Source organism: Struthio camelus, chromosome 3 (genome assembly GCF_040807025.1).
Source record: "Struthio camelus isolate bStrCam1 chromosome 3, bStrCam1.hap1, whole genome shotgun sequence".
Taxonomy (NCBI): domain Eukaryota; kingdom Metazoa; phylum Chordata; class Aves; order Struthioniformes; family Struthionidae; genus Struthio; species Struthio camelus.
Window position 1 is genome coordinate 112773791 of NC_090944.1, and position 17589 is coordinate 112791379.

A 17589-nucleotide genomic window follows, 5' to 3' on the forward strand; every position below is an offset into this window, starting at 1 on the left:
CTAAAGACAGAATCGCATGACCATTGCCAATCTTGTTATTTTGAGATCAACATTACTACGTGGAGTAGAATGCCGTATGAACCACGTCTAAATAGCATATATTCAGAACGTTACATAAAGAGTACGAAAAGTTGGCCTATTACATACTTTATAATACAGCTGCATTATAAAAAGCACAGAAATAGGAATAGTTTGCAACCATATTACCGAAAACTGAGAACAATCTTCTTTTGGAAATGTAAATATTCATACTGGTTAAATCAAGACAATCACAGATACACATTTTTCCCAAATCTTTGGCTGTATTGCAATGGTTGTTTCAATTTGTAATCTCCAACTAAACATTTCCTATCCATGGATTAACAATATATTTACCGACTTGTGTCTTTTAACAGTATTTATCCAACATAACAAAATAAACTGCAATTTGTTATACTTTTTTTTTTTTTTTTACAAAACATTTTATAAATATTTTTACAAAATGTATACAAAGCAATTTCAAGTGAGACATACTTTACAAATGAAGGTATTTAAGCAAATAAAGTCCATACCACACTGACAATAAGTGACACATCCTCTTTAAGTGAAGTCAGTCTGTAAGGCCTCCCTAATCTAACAGATAAATTATACTAAGATCTTCAAAATGAACATATTTTCTTAATTGCCAGTTTAAAATTTGTTTTAATATTAGGCAGTATTAAATAACATTGAAATCACAATGCTGATCCAGCAAAATAATGAAAACATGTTTCAAATCATGCACATTCACAATACTTTGCTGGATTGGAGCCCATATGATTAATAAATTCATACTTTCTAAGCACAACAAAAATACAATTCATTTACTGCTTCACCACGTACCAAAATTCCTTTAGAATTGAATTCAAAGGAGTCAACAACAGAACATTAACAATCTAAGACTAATCTTGCTAGAATTGTTCAATGGGTTCCCCTCACAAGTAGTTCAGAGAAATGTGTCTGACCAAATCAACAGTGATTACTTTTTGTAATTTGTCCTTTTTATATGCCATTGTCCCCTATCCTAAAATAAAATTCAATCGAAGACACAGAGTCTGATACTTCAATTACGTATTTGCTGCGCAGATGCTGGAAACCTCAAACCCATTTTGAGGTGGTACAAAAAGCAAGTGGATCAATGAACGTGCAACTTTTCTTTTTTCCTACAAAAGAAAAATGTAACTACTCAACATATAGCTGTGTAACTTACTGTTTTCCTTCCTAGATAGTTTAGAATGGTTAAATTTCCAAGATCATAAAATACAGATGCATCAGGATACACAGCTATAAGCATATTATTAAATCTAAAAAGGCAATAGGTGAAAACTATATTGTCAGTTTTGCCAATAAGAAAACAGCCAACTGCCTGAGAGTCTATTCTATTGACACCTAACTAGAAATTTAAAACTGGCAATACTTATTATTACTTTGAATATTTTATACAACACTTGGGAATGCTGAGTTTCTACCAACATGTACTTTTAAATTGGCACAATTTTTTTAAATGGCAATTCATAACATATAAAAAACAGTATATCCATTTATGCTGATGGGGAAATGAGTTTCAAATTAAGTTTTATCTTTCTCACGTTGCTTTTTAGATTCGGTTTCCTTCAGTGGTCAAACAGTGAACGGTAACTCAATACCGAGTCTGCACTGTCGTTTTCTACTGTCGCACGGATCTAATTCTGCTTTCTTTTGCAGTATTCAGATGGACTGAATTACATGATAGCAGGACTTTACCTTTTGTTTTCTTTCCTGGCAATCTGACAACCACAGCTTGTCACAACGAGCCTCTATGAAAATGCCTATGAAAACGGCGATGAGCAAGTCTGGAAAATGGTAGTTTCGCTAAGAAACTGTGGGGAAGGTCTGGGGGAGAACATGAGCACACCTTAGAAATCACAAAAGCTATATCCTCCTGAGCAGACATATGTACTACGTGCACGTGACTAACGTCAGCGTACTTATGTGCACAAACAGCACTGATGACCAAAGTAAACTAGTAAAAAGCAGCACGGGCAGCAGAAAGATGTCACAGATTAAAATAAATAAATAAAATAATAAGATTCTATCTTATCAACATGACAGCAAGCCAAATACAAACCATGCAATGGTTTCATTTGGCTCTAGAATATGAATTAATAATTACACACTTTTAGATATGTTTTAATAATGGGATTGCTGATCAACTTTGGTCTGTACATATCTCAGTAATTATGACTGCTATGGTGGATGATTTAACATTCTTAGAGAGCAAAAAGCAAAAAAATCAAAAATAAACACTGGCCTTTAAATTTCATCAGAGTAAGGCTAATGTCCTCTTAAAAATATAAGCTACTAATATCATAACAGTTTTCAAATAAAAGTGCTTTTGACACTTGGTCTAACAAAAAAAGAAAAAACACAAATAAAAAAAACATTTATACCACTTCAGAAAGACTCAAGGCTGACTACATCCAATTATAAAATGCAAAATCTTTTCCTCAAGAGTTAACATATATATGTATTATATATATAAATTCATGGCTCTATCATGGCCTCATCCTTTACATTTTTGCCACTCACGGGCTTCCATTCTACCTTCCTTAGTCAAGCATTCATTACTTCGTATTATGCCACTGTGACTAAGATCATAGATTATCGTCCCACAGACGACATTTACCCACTACAAGCATTTCATCAAGTACTAGTTTCTGCTCAGAAAGCAATAGAAAAGCACTTTAAGTTTTAAAGTATGAAGCCCTGTAAACACACTGATGACATCCTTCCAACTCCGAGAACAGATAGATTCATTTTCACTTCTGAATAGAGGTACAGTGGGTTTCCCAGAAAAACTGAAATTTGATGATTCGTGGAAGAGAAGGGTAGGGGAAAACTGTTGCTTCCATCACGTTTAAAAATGTTTTCTCAATAAACGTATCCTTTCAAATGACTGTGATTGTCAGTATATTACCACATTATAAAGGGCCTAATGATGTGCAACCTTGTTACGTTGCAGTACTGCACAATTATCAAAAGCACTATCGTAACAATACTTGAAATAATAAGGCCCTAACAGACTGCATTCTAACAAGGATTAACTTTACTTGGATATCTCACTGTAACCACAATGAGTATTGCTCTCAAACACAGAACAGAATCTAGTTTAGAAAGGTTAACCTTAAACATATGTCAGGCTGTACTTGTGGTGTCATTCACATTTGCTTCTGCTAAGAGAAACATAACTTGTCCATGGTACTGCAACTATTAACACTCTAAGATACTATTTACAGCTGCTTCTAAAATAGAGTCAGTTTCTACACCACCTTCGTTGTGGTCTGGAATAAATTTCTCCAGGCAGTTTTCCTGTGAAGCAATAGGTGAAAAATTAGGAAATTCTAATTCAACAGAGCCACTGCTAGTCGCCTCACTTTGTGGCTGTCTCCCAGCTTTTTTAAGTTCCAAGATATTTTTAAATGTAGTTTCTAAACTCTTACTGAGCAGTAAGTCTTGCTGGGCTTCACCAGAGCCTTTCACGTTATCAGGGTGCAAAACCTCATTCTTTGGAGAGCTCCTCAGAGTTTTGTCTTGGAGGGAATTATTACAGGTTACTTTTGAGTAAGACTGAACTGTATTCCTTGATATTTTATTCTGTGTTCCATGACCAGCTCTTGACAGAGTTTTTGACAAGTCTTCAGAACTCGAAGAATTCTCAATGGACTTGGCGAGATCTTTGCCAGCCATCTTTTCCTCAGAAATGGCCATGTACTGGCTCTCAGGAGAACAATTAGGCTTCTCAAACTTTAAAGCTTTAGTGAGGCTCTCTGCTTTTTTAGTAGAAACTGTTCCTTCTTGCGGTGTCAAAATGTTGTTAGGCACTAGAGGAAGTTTACTGTGATTTGTGGACTCTGCTGAGCTGGATTTTGGTCGGTCTCTGGCTTGGGTCTTTGCAGTTTGACTTCGAGAAGTTAATGGTTTGCTAGACTGATGGTCACTTTTGCTGGCCTGTGCTTCATCAGCTGTTTTATCAAATTGTTTGGCAGAACAACAAAAATCGGCCTGATAACCATCTGAAAATTAGAGTAGCAACATTTTATTTAAGCTACCTATGTATCAAAATAACAGACACGCCAACTTTTTACTGACTATTAAAAATCAAGTAACATCCACAGAGTAGAAGGTACATGTCTTTAAGAGATGTGCCTCATCTTAAGCCCAGGCTTAAGTGTTCTGCTGCATTAATGCTTTAGTGAAAGAGAATATCATCAAATTAACCAGCAAGCTATGCAAGCGGTGTCACTGTAAACCTAAACTAAAGGCACTTCCAAGCATTCTAAATAGCCACATATGGTATTAAGAAAGTAGTATTTTATTGTCTGGACTTTCATATCAAACATCCTCTGAATATCTTTTAAAATATACAGCACATTAACAAAATAGTAACTTTTAGCCTACGTAAATTACATGTTTCTTGTTGTTACACTCGACAACAGACCATTTTAAAATGTCATTTAATTGGCTGTTATGTTCTAAAAGCAACACTTCATTAAGATTAGTAAGAGTATTCATGCTTCACATAGCTGCGTTCTTTCTGACTGCCAGCAAACTCAGAGACAGATTCTTCCACATTAGACTCGAAATAGTGCAGGAAATACGATTATCGTCAGAAGAATTTCAAAGACATTCCTCTGCTGACAGGACTAGTACTTCTTTTTCCTAATAACTTAACTTATCTAGTGTCTCTAGATACTTAAATTTGGTAGTTATTAAAATTTAAGTTGTAATTGCCTATTCAGTATCTCAATTAGTGGAATCCTTAACTGTCAGTTACTCACCATAGTCCTAGGATATTCTAAACACCCTATACTTATGCTGCCTTCATCTTTCAGATTTTGAAGTTAACCATAACTCACCAGGATCCATTAGTGCAAGACGCTTATCACGGGACAGAGATGCCCTTTCTTCCTGGTTAAACATCCTATCAATCATAACCATTTCAGCAGAGGGATTTATCCGCTGGAGGGAAAGGAAAGAAACGACCATCTATGAAGTCACTTCCTAAGTTTATACTAAACTAAAACGCTTAGAGCTTAGTAACTCTTCAGAGAAAAAGACCAACTTTCATTATACATCTGTAGAGAACTTGGATGTATTTGTAACAGTATCCGGAACAATCTTGTCTGTGACTCCAAGCATTACGGAAACTCAACCATAAATAAAGTATTATTCGTAGTTTATGGTACCTTTTATTTGTTGAAGATTTAAAAAATTATAACACAAACTTTACAAATTATAATATGACTGGAGGCCTCAGAAGGGAGCTTTTCAACATTCTTTCGGGCACTGACACCTGCAGGAATGTATAGAGAAGGACCCTAACTCCACGAAATCACCTCCCCGGTTACTACAGCCCATTCAGAGCGAGAGCAAAGTACACGCACAGAGCAGAAGTTCGTGCGTCTTCCACGTCTATGGAACTTAACAGGCACCAGCACCAGTGCTCAAGCAATACGCACAATGTGGGCTCAACTCATTTCACTGATTCTAAGATGCGAGCATATATTTTTAAGATATATGGCCACTGATGATGCTGATAGAATAAGAAGTAATCAGACTACATATGTATACATTGAAGTGATAAATAGTCTCAGCAACATGAATTCTTTTAAGTACTAGCTCTCACCTTCCTGCAGAAAAATATTCAGCAGGATACTAGGCAGGTAAGTTCCACCAGTTCTATAGGCATTACTTACTGTGCTGCGCTTTAAAGTCTTCAAAGCTATCATATCCCAACATTATGTATCTTAGGAATCTATTACAATGGAGTTACAGAACCTCTTTCAACTGTGCTGCCGTAGCTGCACAATACTAGAGGAACCAGAGAGAAGCAATATATTTCAGCAACATGTTCTCCCAAGAGAGATCCGCAAACAGAAAGCTAAGCAAGAAATGGGAGACTACGCTGTGAAAAGATCCAGCTCTAGCTTCAACCACAGAAATGTTAACCGAGAATCACCTGAAGAATTTTTCTGAAGTCCCTGTTCCATACTAAGGAGTGCCTGCAAAGACAGATGCTCCTGAGGCAAATTCAGGTTGAATTATTTACCAAGTAACATCAAGATCCTTTATATTATAATAAGCCATCTAACAACAGGGCTCAGAGAAACACAGACTTATTACTGTCATAATACATCTACTTCAATAATTCAGGACACTTCATACAAACTGAATCATAGCCTATAAAATATATCTGGGTTATACACCTTACCATCGCATCTTCTAGAAGCAAACACCTGTACTTGTTCAGCATAGCCTGTGTCCTCTTTAGAAGCTGCGTAGCTACAGATTCAAATTCACTGTCCACTAAAAAGACAAGAGAATACTTTCAAACACTGTTCTTCAGTAACCAGAAGGCTCAGTAACCTGTACAAACTTTAACAAGTTCCCTTGCTTACTGCTTTAACTTATATAAAGAATTCTCTTGATACGTTCACTACCCTATTGACAATTTTTAAAGGAAAATTACCTTTTCTTAAGTCTTCCTCTGTTGGCAGTGATCCCTGGCACACGTGATATGAAAGGAGTCTCTGAACGGCATCATTTAATGATCTGAACTGACTTTTATCGGGTGTCACAGCATGCACCTGATCCTTCTGTAACTGCTGTAAGATACTACAAGGAAAATTAATGATATTTGTAATTAACACACAGTCTAATTCTAAGAGAAGTTTATACAGTGACAAAAAGTAAAAGGAGATAAAGGTTGGAGAAAACGTCTACAACAGAATTACAGAACAAGGATATAACTTACAAAGCTCCTTTAGTTAACTGTTTAGCCGCAGGCCTTTTCTGTCCGACGATATGACCGTCCATCTAAGTGCAAAATAAAAGACAAATTACATTTGATACTACCCCCTCCCTCGCAAAGCCTAGGTGTCAGCATTTAGCTCTGCCAATTAAGTATATTACCAATATTAAGTGTAATCACCAAGTACAAACAATTTCAACTCTCTTATTTTCATAGGGTACTGTAGTAATGAAATAGGGAAATCACTTCTCTTACATAAACCAAAAATACATGACAGATATGTTGTTTATAGGCAAGTTTCACTGTGGTGCATACACACGCTTCACTGGGAAAAACACGGGTCATCAAATTCAGCAGGTGAGAGAAGAAGAACTGCAACCAAAAACTTCTGGCAAAAAATTTGCTCTTGAGAACTATCCCTGTACTTCTCAGCTGAGGCTTTCTTGCCCAATTTTGATGGACCAGAAGATCTGTCAGGGAAGCAGGCTAAGGCTGCATACCAAAAATCTCGAAAGTCATGGCGGCTGGGAAGGGCGGGCAGTCCTCGGAACTCTGGTTCGACGGCAGTGTTACAGATATACCTATCAGAGAGATCTGCAAGATTTTCTCCTTTCCTTACACATTTAGGAAGCCAAGGTTTTGCAGAGGAATGCTTCCCAGGATGGGAGCTTCTCTGAGGTGGTACAGACACATGTTTCCACGATATGAAAGGCACTATGGCAATCCAAAGACTCCCAAAGAAGCCATTACAGATCCAAGGGTCTTTGTTTAAAATAAAACAGTGTCCTGTTCCTTTTTTTAAGATGTCGCCAACTACTCTAACTAACAAAATCAGTTATAGGGCAAAAGTTATTTATGATTCAGAAACAGGTAACAAGAAAGCTCTCTTAAACTACAACATGGTCAGCAGGAACAAGCAAGCATACAGTACAGAGCATCCTTTTCGGCCTGGCAGGAGCAGCATGAAGCAAATACACTGTAATGGTACTTGCTGGCCAAAAAGCTTCTAGCTTCAGGGCATAAAAAGCATGCACCAGCACAGGTGAATGCAAATCTGGACAATAATTCAAAGAACAGATTGAACTCGGAATTGAGTACTACTTAAAGTATTTTCTGCTTTGCTATTAGAAAGCTAGAGGAAAACATGTATGTCATACGGCATCAAAAAAATACTTTTAACGGCAAGGAGCAAAAATACTGAAACAGATTCTCCTTTGGCGTCTTCTTTAATTTTATAGTTTAGTTCCATCCACAACCAAGCCTGCACTCTCCACAGCCTACTTCAAATCCTTGCTCCTTGCTCTCAGCTACTCAGCCCATGAATGTAACAATTCTTTCTCTCCTCCCTCCAGAAGCACTTGTATTCCCCGCCCCAAAAAGGCTGGCCTCCCTTCCAGCCCTAACCCCTGGAAGCGGTCTTAAATTTTTTCAGAGTTGCTATATACAGGAGAACTTGGGGGAAGGGGGCAGAGGACAGGGGAGGACACTGGGGCAAAAAAGCAACACAAGAAAGCATGACAGAGACAAAGGCCAGATGGAATTTTTCTGTAGCTGCTCCCAAACCATCCTCTCCCAAACAGCTGGAGAATTGCTGAGTTGACAGACGCGACAGTAACAGTGGGTCTAACTTACATCCAACTAAACGAAGAATTATAATGCCGTATGAAATACTTTCAGGAAGTAGTACAGTCAAATTCCACTTACTGAATAAACCTCAACACAGCATTCAGAGTATCAACTGGCAAAACAGTCAATGTTTATTTCGTCAAGGTATCATTTAGAAATCTTGAAAGGCTTTCTATAACCTAAAAACTGGAAGGACTCATAGATTATCACTATGGCACTGGAACATCCTTAGCTTCACTAAAATTTAAAGGAAAAGGGAATACTAACAACAACAAAACGCCCTACCTGTATATTCTGCTGAACAGGAGACGATCCTATTACTTTTTCTTGTTGTAGCTGTGCTGTTCCTAGAGGCTGCTGGATGATTTTTCCTCCCGAGTCCTGTCCTGTAAAGCGTATGTTAAAAAAACTGTTATCTTAACCAAGAACAGAATAAATTTCTGGTACTTAGCCCAATGGTGTTACTTGAGTTTTCAGCTTTTAGGAAAGAAATATATGCACATCATACGCTTAAAAGCCCCAGTGCAAAAACCCTGTAGAGAAACTGGCACATAAAAATGAAATAGGACTGATAGTATTTTGCTGCAAGCTACAAAAATGCTTACCTATAAAGAATGTCCTACCACACTACTGCTATATATATATATATATATATATATATATATATATATATATATATATAAATAAATTTAAAAAAAGTATCATACATGTAACGTCCCAAAAGTTTGCTGAAAAATACACGGTACATTTTATCCAGCTTTTCAATACTAGCAAAATGCTCCTACAAACATATAAACCTGAATTTTGTTGAGCTCTTCCAAATATTTAGATAGCAGCCATATTAACATTTTCCTAGATTTTAGATGTGCAGACTTCTTCCAGCTGTCAGGCTCAGGAATACAAACAGCATTCTATCAGTCATGCACATTACAACCAACATCCAAAGAACAAATAAAATAGTTCTTTTTCACTAACATATTGTATCAATTGTAAAGAATGACTGAACAGCTTGCACACACCAGCACACACAAAAAATAAAAAGCAAGCAGATTATGAGACCTTATTCAGAAAGGTTACTTATGTACAAAGGCAACAAGAAAGCTACTGCATTTTTTGTTTGCTTTGCATCTATCATGATGTGCTTTTTGTTTTGTTTTTAATAGCATGATGCCACTTGAAAATCTGAGCATTCCGCCATGAACGATACCTTAACTATTCTAACTGAAAGTGGAAAAACTTATTCAAAAGCAAACCCAGTGACGACAGGCTGCCTATAACCTTGTAATCACTATTTTTCTTTCCTCTGTATCTGAAGCAGCCATCGCAAGAGGGAGCCTAGAAGTTTCAGAGAGCACTGTAGCAAATGTCTGTATTTTGAAAGTGACCTACTATTTCTAATGTCCTAAGCTGAAAAAATAGAGAAATAAAAGAGAATAAATTTGGGTTTTATACAGGGGAAATAATTACTTACTGCACAGATTCCATTTATCAGTTTAAAAAAGGAAGCAGACTTACTAGCTGCCCTGGCTGGGAAAAACCAAAGCACACACTCAATACAAAAAAACTTGGTTTGAATTCTTCTAAAAATAAAATTCTGGTAACTTTTAGGACCCTATCAGCATAAATCATCAATTCAAGTCTGACACAGTGAAGGATTAACCCATTTCTATTGCTGGAGAAATTAGAGAAAATAATTATAAGAAGACCTTAGCTGACCTGATAATGTGTTACTCAGAAGACTTGTTAGCTGAGGCTGTCTCAAATTATCCTGCGTCTTTGATGCAGAAACTGGTGATGTCTGGTTCATAGATTTTTTCTGTGCCTGTGAAAATACCACACACACACCAGTCAAATATCGGCTGAAAGCTTTAATACAGAGAGAAAACGAGCAAAACAAAGACAACTACAGCTCATCAGTTCTACGCATCTTTCCTTCACCTCAACTTTGCAAGTGGTGCAGTCTCGGCTATCTCAATCCCTCCTACTCAATTCAAAAATTTTTAGGAATTACATCAGAGAGGAATAGATACTAGACTAACAGCATAAACAAACAAAGGAAACGCTCTAGGAGAGCCATTATTTACCATGATTCTACCTAAAAGTGGCCTTCCGACAGGTGTACTTTTGACAGTCTCCAAACTGCAGAAGATGTCTCAACAAACTGTCTCAACCAAAAAAAACCACACAGTGGCACAAACCAGGTAGTGTTTGGTGACTAAACGATACACACACATTTGACAATACAGTACAATATTTAACATGTAAATACAAACATCCTAAAAGGATTCTAGTAAACAGCAGAATCTGATCTCTGTAGTTAGCTACAGCCAAATTTCCACCTTAAGGCTCTGAAATTTCAGCAAATAAAATGTTCTTCCACAGCAACGGGAAATATTTTTTGCTGAAACGCACTGACCTCAGCACATACCCTACCAATGGGAAGAGAGACCCACCAGGCAGGCCCTTAAGTCACCCACCTACAAACCAACTGTTACGATCTGTGCTAACGGTTTTGGCAAAGACAAAAATCTGGTGCTACAATAGGTTCTTCCTTCTATTCTAAATAAAGCTACATTACTTTTTGGCCATTTTGGTTTTCGGAAAAGGGACACCGGTGCAAGTGCATTCTGGGACATTTATTGTCAATATTTCATTATGACTAAGAAAAGAAAAGCCAAAAAATCAAAGCAAAAGCCACAGAAGTGACGCAATAGCCTATTTCTAATTATGTGACCAGTCATTCAGCTAAATACTGGCAGAGTTTGGAAGCTCCTTTATGAAAACGGACATGCTTAAACTTGAGTCGAATATATACACTGTAACTGCACCAATCGGACAAATAAGAGCTGTTCTCATTTTATAAGTACATTCAGATCTTTTTTTTTATTTTTTTCCCTCCCTCTTACTTAACTGGCCTCTTCCTGGATAAAAGATTTTTTCAAATATTATCTTCTGCAGCAGTTTGTACAAGGGTGTTTCCTCTTAAGGGCTGCAAGAAACAAATCTTTTGCTGTTTGACTGCTTAATTTCAAATCTGAAAGCTTCAGACTGCTCAAGACACAGAAAACCATAACGGACCAAATGCCAAAACGGTGTGTTTAACGATTAACTCTGTAAGGTAAAATAACAGATTATATGGCCTGAGAAACCTTCTTAACCTTGCATCTGAACAGGTTAAACCTTGAAAACATATGCGTAGTTCTTAGCGAAGTGTAAAGACCTGTATGTGTTAAGAAGGTACCCGACCTCTTAGTTCTAGCTCTACAGTAAGATTCCCAGGAGTAGCCAGGGCTGTTAGTCTCACAATGCCCATTAGTTTAGGTGGGAGCAGAAAAAGATCAACACTAAAGCAGTTTCGAAAATACCTCCATAAACCAGCAGTAAGATGTTCTGAATTAATTGAAGACTCATTCACTTAGCGATACCTATTTTAGAAAATAGTGAATGAAATTGCTTCAACTTGGATACAGCAATTTTCAGCGGTTCCACAATATTTATAATTAATAAAAACCAGCAAAATTGATGTTCTCTGTATTAATACCAACTTAAACACAACCTCGCTAACCACATTTTAGCACAGTTTAAGCAGCATTTCTTCAGCTGTATTCTCAGGAAGTTTTCATACCTGACCAAAAGCAAACTGTTGCGTTACTCCAACTGATGTATGACTAAAGGTGCTGACAGATTTGGAAGAGGATGCTGGAAGACGATGCGATGCACTGACTGAGACTTGAGTTCTGTTCTGTGCGAGCTGATCTCCAGTAAAATTTCCTCCTGATGCGACGGACTGAACCGGTGGTCCCAGGCTAGGATGTACTGAACCAGAAGAACTTACAACAGCAAATCTACTAGAAGCTGACATATTTGAGACTGAAGATTGCCCAGGTGACATCGTAGTAAAACTAGATCTACCTTGAGAAACATTAGCTTGACTCGGCGATAAATGCAACACTGTTGGCGATGCCTGCTGCAGTGGCACCTGACCACCAACAATCTGAGAAGTTCCATGATTTACTATAACTTGGCTTCCAGGAGCTGTGAATGTCTGGCCAGAAACTAGCTGAACAGCTGTGTTCTGATTATTCAGCATCTGTCCTGAATATGACTGGTTGGCCCTTAGCATGTTTGTAGAGTTCCTGTTCAGCATAACATGCTCAGCAGACACTTGGCTAGGAACCAGCTGGGAAGATTGAGTCTGAAGAAGCTGTCCATTTATGGCCTGGACATGATGAACTGAATTAGAACTAACAGACAAACTTGTAGGTATGAGAAACTGGTTTTGAGGTGCATGAGGCTGTCCCATAGGAGAATGGATAACAATACTACCTCCAGTATTACTAACTGTCTGAGGCGTAACTGATTTTCTTGTGTTTTGTTGATTAACAATGTTAACAGACATATGAGGACTGACCACTGAATTCTGAGGTGAGTTTGCAGAAGCAAATGGAATCCCTTGCTGTACGTGATGTTGCTGTATTCCCAAGTTATTCACATTGTATGCAGTTTGCTGACCCATCTGGAGAGGCTTTGGTTGGATATTAACGGGAACTTTATTAGAGTTTGGCGCTAAACCCCTTTGAATGATGATATTATGGACAGGTAACGATGTCTGAAAATTTGTGCTGTTAAATGGAACAGTTACAGGTTGTGCTACTGGACTTGAATTTGAGTTACCAAACAATGAGTTACCATTTGGAGTCTGTCTATGAACCAAGAGGCCACCACTCATGTTTGCAGGTGTTTGCTGACCATTGCCTTTCAGTATAATCTGAGATCCATCAAGGTTATTAATGGTCATCATGGAAGGTTGATTACTAAATGAACCAATTAGCTGTATCTGCCCAGAACCACTAATCTGGCTGCTATTAGACAAATGCTGGCTGGGAACGCTAATTCCGACATGTTGCATAAAGCCATGTTGCACACCGACTGTATTGCTTGCAAAAGATGCTCCAACAGGTTGCTGTACCACTTGAGTAACTCCTATGGGTTGCAACGTCTGACCTGAGTAATTAGAAACATTTGAAGCCTGAGTAAAGGATGCTGATGAAGAAGGATGAAGCTGAGCTTGTGCAAACTGTTGGCTAGAACCTACACTGGCATCCAAATATGCCTCTTCTGCCAAAGTCTGTTCAGTAATATTGGCCTCCTGCAAGGACTTCTGAAGAATATCAAAAGGCTGATCCTCACTAAGATCAGGTAAAGGAGAAGATACAAGTTCATCTTCAAGAAACTGAAGGCTACTGGACAGCTGCAGTCCATCACTAGGCCCCTCTCCAAGCTGACTGCTTACGCTTTTGACAGATGACTTAGGATCAGTGTTCTGAAATGTAAAAAACACATCAATTAAATCACTTTTCAAAAATGATAAGCTCTACATTTTTTCCCCAGCATGATTCTGACTGCAAACAAACTCCTCCTACAAAATCACATCCTTTGCACCATACGTATATAAGGTGACGTGCCTCCCGTACAGGGGGCCAGCACAAACACGTGCAGCACTTACGTCACTTAGGCCCCCCGTAACAGACTGCTGGCGATACTCCTCTCCTTTCACTTCTCAAACCTCCCAACTGCACAGCACGGCTCGGGAGCTGTGCTCTCTCAAGAGAATGTGACACATGCTCTGGACCTACCACCTTACCTTCCCTGTCCTCAAGCTCAAGCACTGTATGGACCAGAGCACAGAAGAAAGGAGGAGGGAAAAGACCTCCACTGTAAATGAATTTGGGGCAAGATTATAGTAGCAGCAGTGGCAGCAGGGAAGAGGTGGGAGAAAGCTACTCTTTCACTGGCTCTATCTATCAAACAAGATCCTCTCATCTCCAAAATTCTGCCAGTACTTCTACAGTCACACAGAGTAAACAAACGGCCGCCTCATAACGTTAAGGAGTTAAGTTAAGCTAAATCTTTATGTTTAAAAGAATTTTAGAAATAAAGCAGTAAGAAGAACAATGCTATAGAATTTCTGTAGTACGTTATTAAAAAGATTATGGAGAACTATACACGTTGAAACTACAGTAAATATCAAAGGACATCTTGAATGAAAAATCCTTCATATCTACAGCTCTAAGTATTGCGTTAAGGAAAATCAGAAGTTTTTTTTTTTTTTTTTTTTACTTTGGCCTACTGTCCATAAAATTTTCTTCAAACAAAACGCTGTCCAGGAACTCTTTGCAACACAGATGTCAGGTTTCTAAAGAAGGCTGGGAATGTCAAGTTTAAATGAATATGGAACACTTAAAATAGTCAAGCTAGATATAGTTCACCTTTCTAAATTCCAAAATCTCAATCATTCCAGAACAATATCTAATTTCCTTTAAAGCCAGGCTAAATGCAAACTGTGGATGCGGAATTAGGAGCACATTCATATTCTGAACCCTTACTTCTTGCAGATCAGCAGACATCTATCTTCACCTCAGCTAAACAGCGTGAAGACGCTGCAAGGCATAATTATCACATGCTTAAATAAGCCCCCTACCCTAACGTCAGTTCCCTAAGCATCACAGTTACTTATTGTAATTTATCATTTTATCCCAAGTCTCCCTCTGATTCTATTTTATGAAACTTCATTTATGTTTTAGACTATTAAGAGCCTGTCCTTACAGTTCAATAAAACATTTTAAAAACACAATTATGAAATTGCAGTAAACTTCTTCACACATCCATTAACAAAAAAAATGAAATTAGTACTTAAATGTCTTGACAGGTGCACCTCATGGAACACCTAAAACTACAAATCAGGTTCTAGACTGCACCTAGCTACCATCAGGCAGAGCAAAAAGGAGGCACCAACTAGGGTTCTATTAGGAGTCCCAACTGTCAGGTTCCTGTGGAGAATTCTCCTACTGTGTCTGTGAAGTGTCTCCAACAACTATGTTTCTACGTTTATCTTTTAGGCACCTCACCTCAGAAGCAGAATTCACAGTTCAAGTTGGATATCTCACTTCCCTACACAAAGTATAAGGAACACTAGCCACGTAAGAACAGGGCTCATAGCAGCAAGCATATTTTATGGAGATATCTAACACCATAAAATAGAACATAAAATCCAACCTGAAATCCTTCATAGCTCTGTAATTTAGAGGCCTCTTTCAGCTTCTACTTTATACGGATATAGGCAATCAGTACTCATAGTCTGAAACTCCCCTACTGGAATGAAGAATCCCAACTTCCATTCCCAGGTCTGTTTAACATAAGAAAACAATTTTGGGTGCATAAATTCTAACTCAGGACCTTCCAAGTTAGCAGCTGAATCTCCACTGCCCAGGTCCAAAAAAAAAAAAAACCCAAAAAAGAAAAAGAAAACAAAAAAAACAGGCACGACACCCTACTAATTTCAACAGGCGTTAAGCGCCTCTGTAAGTCTATCTGGTTATCCGCAACCAGAGTCTTACTCTCGCGGGCTCCATGAACAGTCCACTCTCTTACACTGTTCTGCTATACCGTAATAGGAAGGAGGAAGAACTCATTGATCACAACCCAGCTAGTACTGCAATGGCTAGGGAACCCTCTCACGAGAGGTAGAACAGAGACTGATGACAGCCCAAGCAAACAAACCTGGAATCAGTGGAGGTGGCATTAAATCATTCAACTCGGTGGAAAAGAAAGGAAGGGAGGAAAAAAAAAAAAAAAGAGTGGACACTGCCTCCTCTTCCTTCAGCCACTGTATACGCTGAGTTCCACCTTGTTTGTGATAGGTGTTAGCTGAGAATGCTTGTCAGCTGAGGCACTGAACCCTTGAAATGTGTACACTCTGCCACCGAAAGGCATGAGATGAGCATCAAGATACTCAATTCCGCTCCAAGCCAGCAATTCTGAATACATACAAAATCAGAACTTTCAGTGTCTGCGAAATGTTTATGGGGGGCAGTGGGGGAAACTTAGATGCTTTCCACTTTTTAGGCATTTTAAGTTATAAAGAGGGCCTACGAAACCATGCACAATATAGCCTTAGTAGTTTAGATACTCCCTGTCCCTTCATACGCACTACTGTAAGACTCTATCCATGCAATCTGTCATTCTTCACTTAAGTCAGCACAGTGCCTACCCAGGAAAGGCAGGGAAGAGAACACGGCATCAGCATTAGTTATAGAGATGCAAAACGATGAGAACAGAGCATGAGAGGAACAAGAGCTGGAGAGTGAAAGGGAGTAAGCAACCCCAGGAACACACTACAAAACTGCTACTCTGATCCCCTGTCTTCTAGATTAACTACTCACCAGTCTCATCCACCAGAAAACTCTTCGGGCATTCATCAAACGTTCTCATTTTTCCCAACCATCAATCCCTACCCAGCAATCCCATCTACCCCATTATCTCCCATTTCCTCTCAATTTACTCCAGAAGTTCACCTTCTGAAAACACACAAGAAATACACCCTTACTTCCACCCACATACTCATGCTTATTAGCAGAATCTCTGCAAAGAACAACTACAAAGTCCAGCCTGCGGCAAACGCATTTCATGCATCGCCCTTTTTTTCCCCATAATCTTATTTTTCTTAGGAAACCTCCTCAAAACTCACCTCTGCCATGTTGCATACAGGAAACTGCTGTCTGATAATGGCTAGCCTGGTATCAAGCTGTGACCACTGTTCCTGATCAGCTGAAAATTGGGCACACCCTATTATTGTTGGTACCCCATTTTCCCCACCATCATCCCAACTAGTCTATCTGTCACGTCTTGCATCCGTTAGCCTGTAAGCTCTGTGGAGAAGGGACTGCCACGCAATGTTTATTCGTTCTACAATACGTAGTAATACTAATGAAAGGAGAAGGGCAGGGCAAGTATTTCAACCTTACAGTACTGCAGCTAGAGAAAGCCACTAGATCTCCACAGGCAGGTATACAGTTTACAGGATTTATGTTCACCAATTAAAGTCCCTACAAACCTACAGTATATCCACAGATCTGTTAAGAACATGGGCTAAACATGCACAGTCAAGACAGCAGTAAAACAGAAAGAGGAACTACGGGGAAAAACCCTACTGTATGCACTCATATTACTGGACTGTGGGACGAAGAAGTCAATTAAAAAAATTGAAAAAAGAGGTTACAGAAATGCGGGTTGGAAGGGACCTTTGGAGTCATCCGGTCCAACCTCCAGCTCAAAGCAGGACTATTGCCAGCACTAGATCCAATCAGCCATGGCTC

The 17589-nt window shown here is 38.6% G+C and overlaps 1 protein-coding gene across 5 annotated transcripts in view; it reads right to left on the reverse strand.

Moving 5' to 3' along the window:
* Nucleotides 1-282: 282 nt before the first annotated feature.
* BICRAL (BICRA like chromatin remodeling complex associated protein) overlaps nucleotides 283-17589 on the reverse strand; it is a 48458-nt gene continuing 31151 nt past the window's right edge. For 4 of the 5 annotated variants that reach the window (XM_068939714.1, XM_009668929.2, XM_009668932.2 and 1 more), the window contains 8 exons: nucleotides 12060-13757; nucleotides 10151-10256; nucleotides 8720-8820; nucleotides 6812-6873; nucleotides 6527-6672; nucleotides 6269-6363; nucleotides 4914-5016; nucleotides 283-4070 (listed from right to left, as the gene is read on the reverse strand). In XM_068939714.1, coding sequence (XP_068795815.1) covers nucleotides 3268-4070; nucleotides 4914-5016; nucleotides 6269-6363; nucleotides 6527-6672; nucleotides 6812-6873; nucleotides 8720-8820; nucleotides 10151-10256; nucleotides 12060-13757 — 3114 coding nt within the window. In that variant the 3' untranslated portion in view covers nucleotides 283-3267. Of the gene's footprint in view, nucleotides 4071-4913; nucleotides 5017-6268; nucleotides 6364-6526; nucleotides 6673-6811; nucleotides 6874-8719; nucleotides 8821-10150; nucleotides 10257-12059; nucleotides 13758-16961; nucleotides 17055-17589 lie in introns of those variants that run through there. The other variant, XM_009668933.2, reaches the window with a different exon arrangement.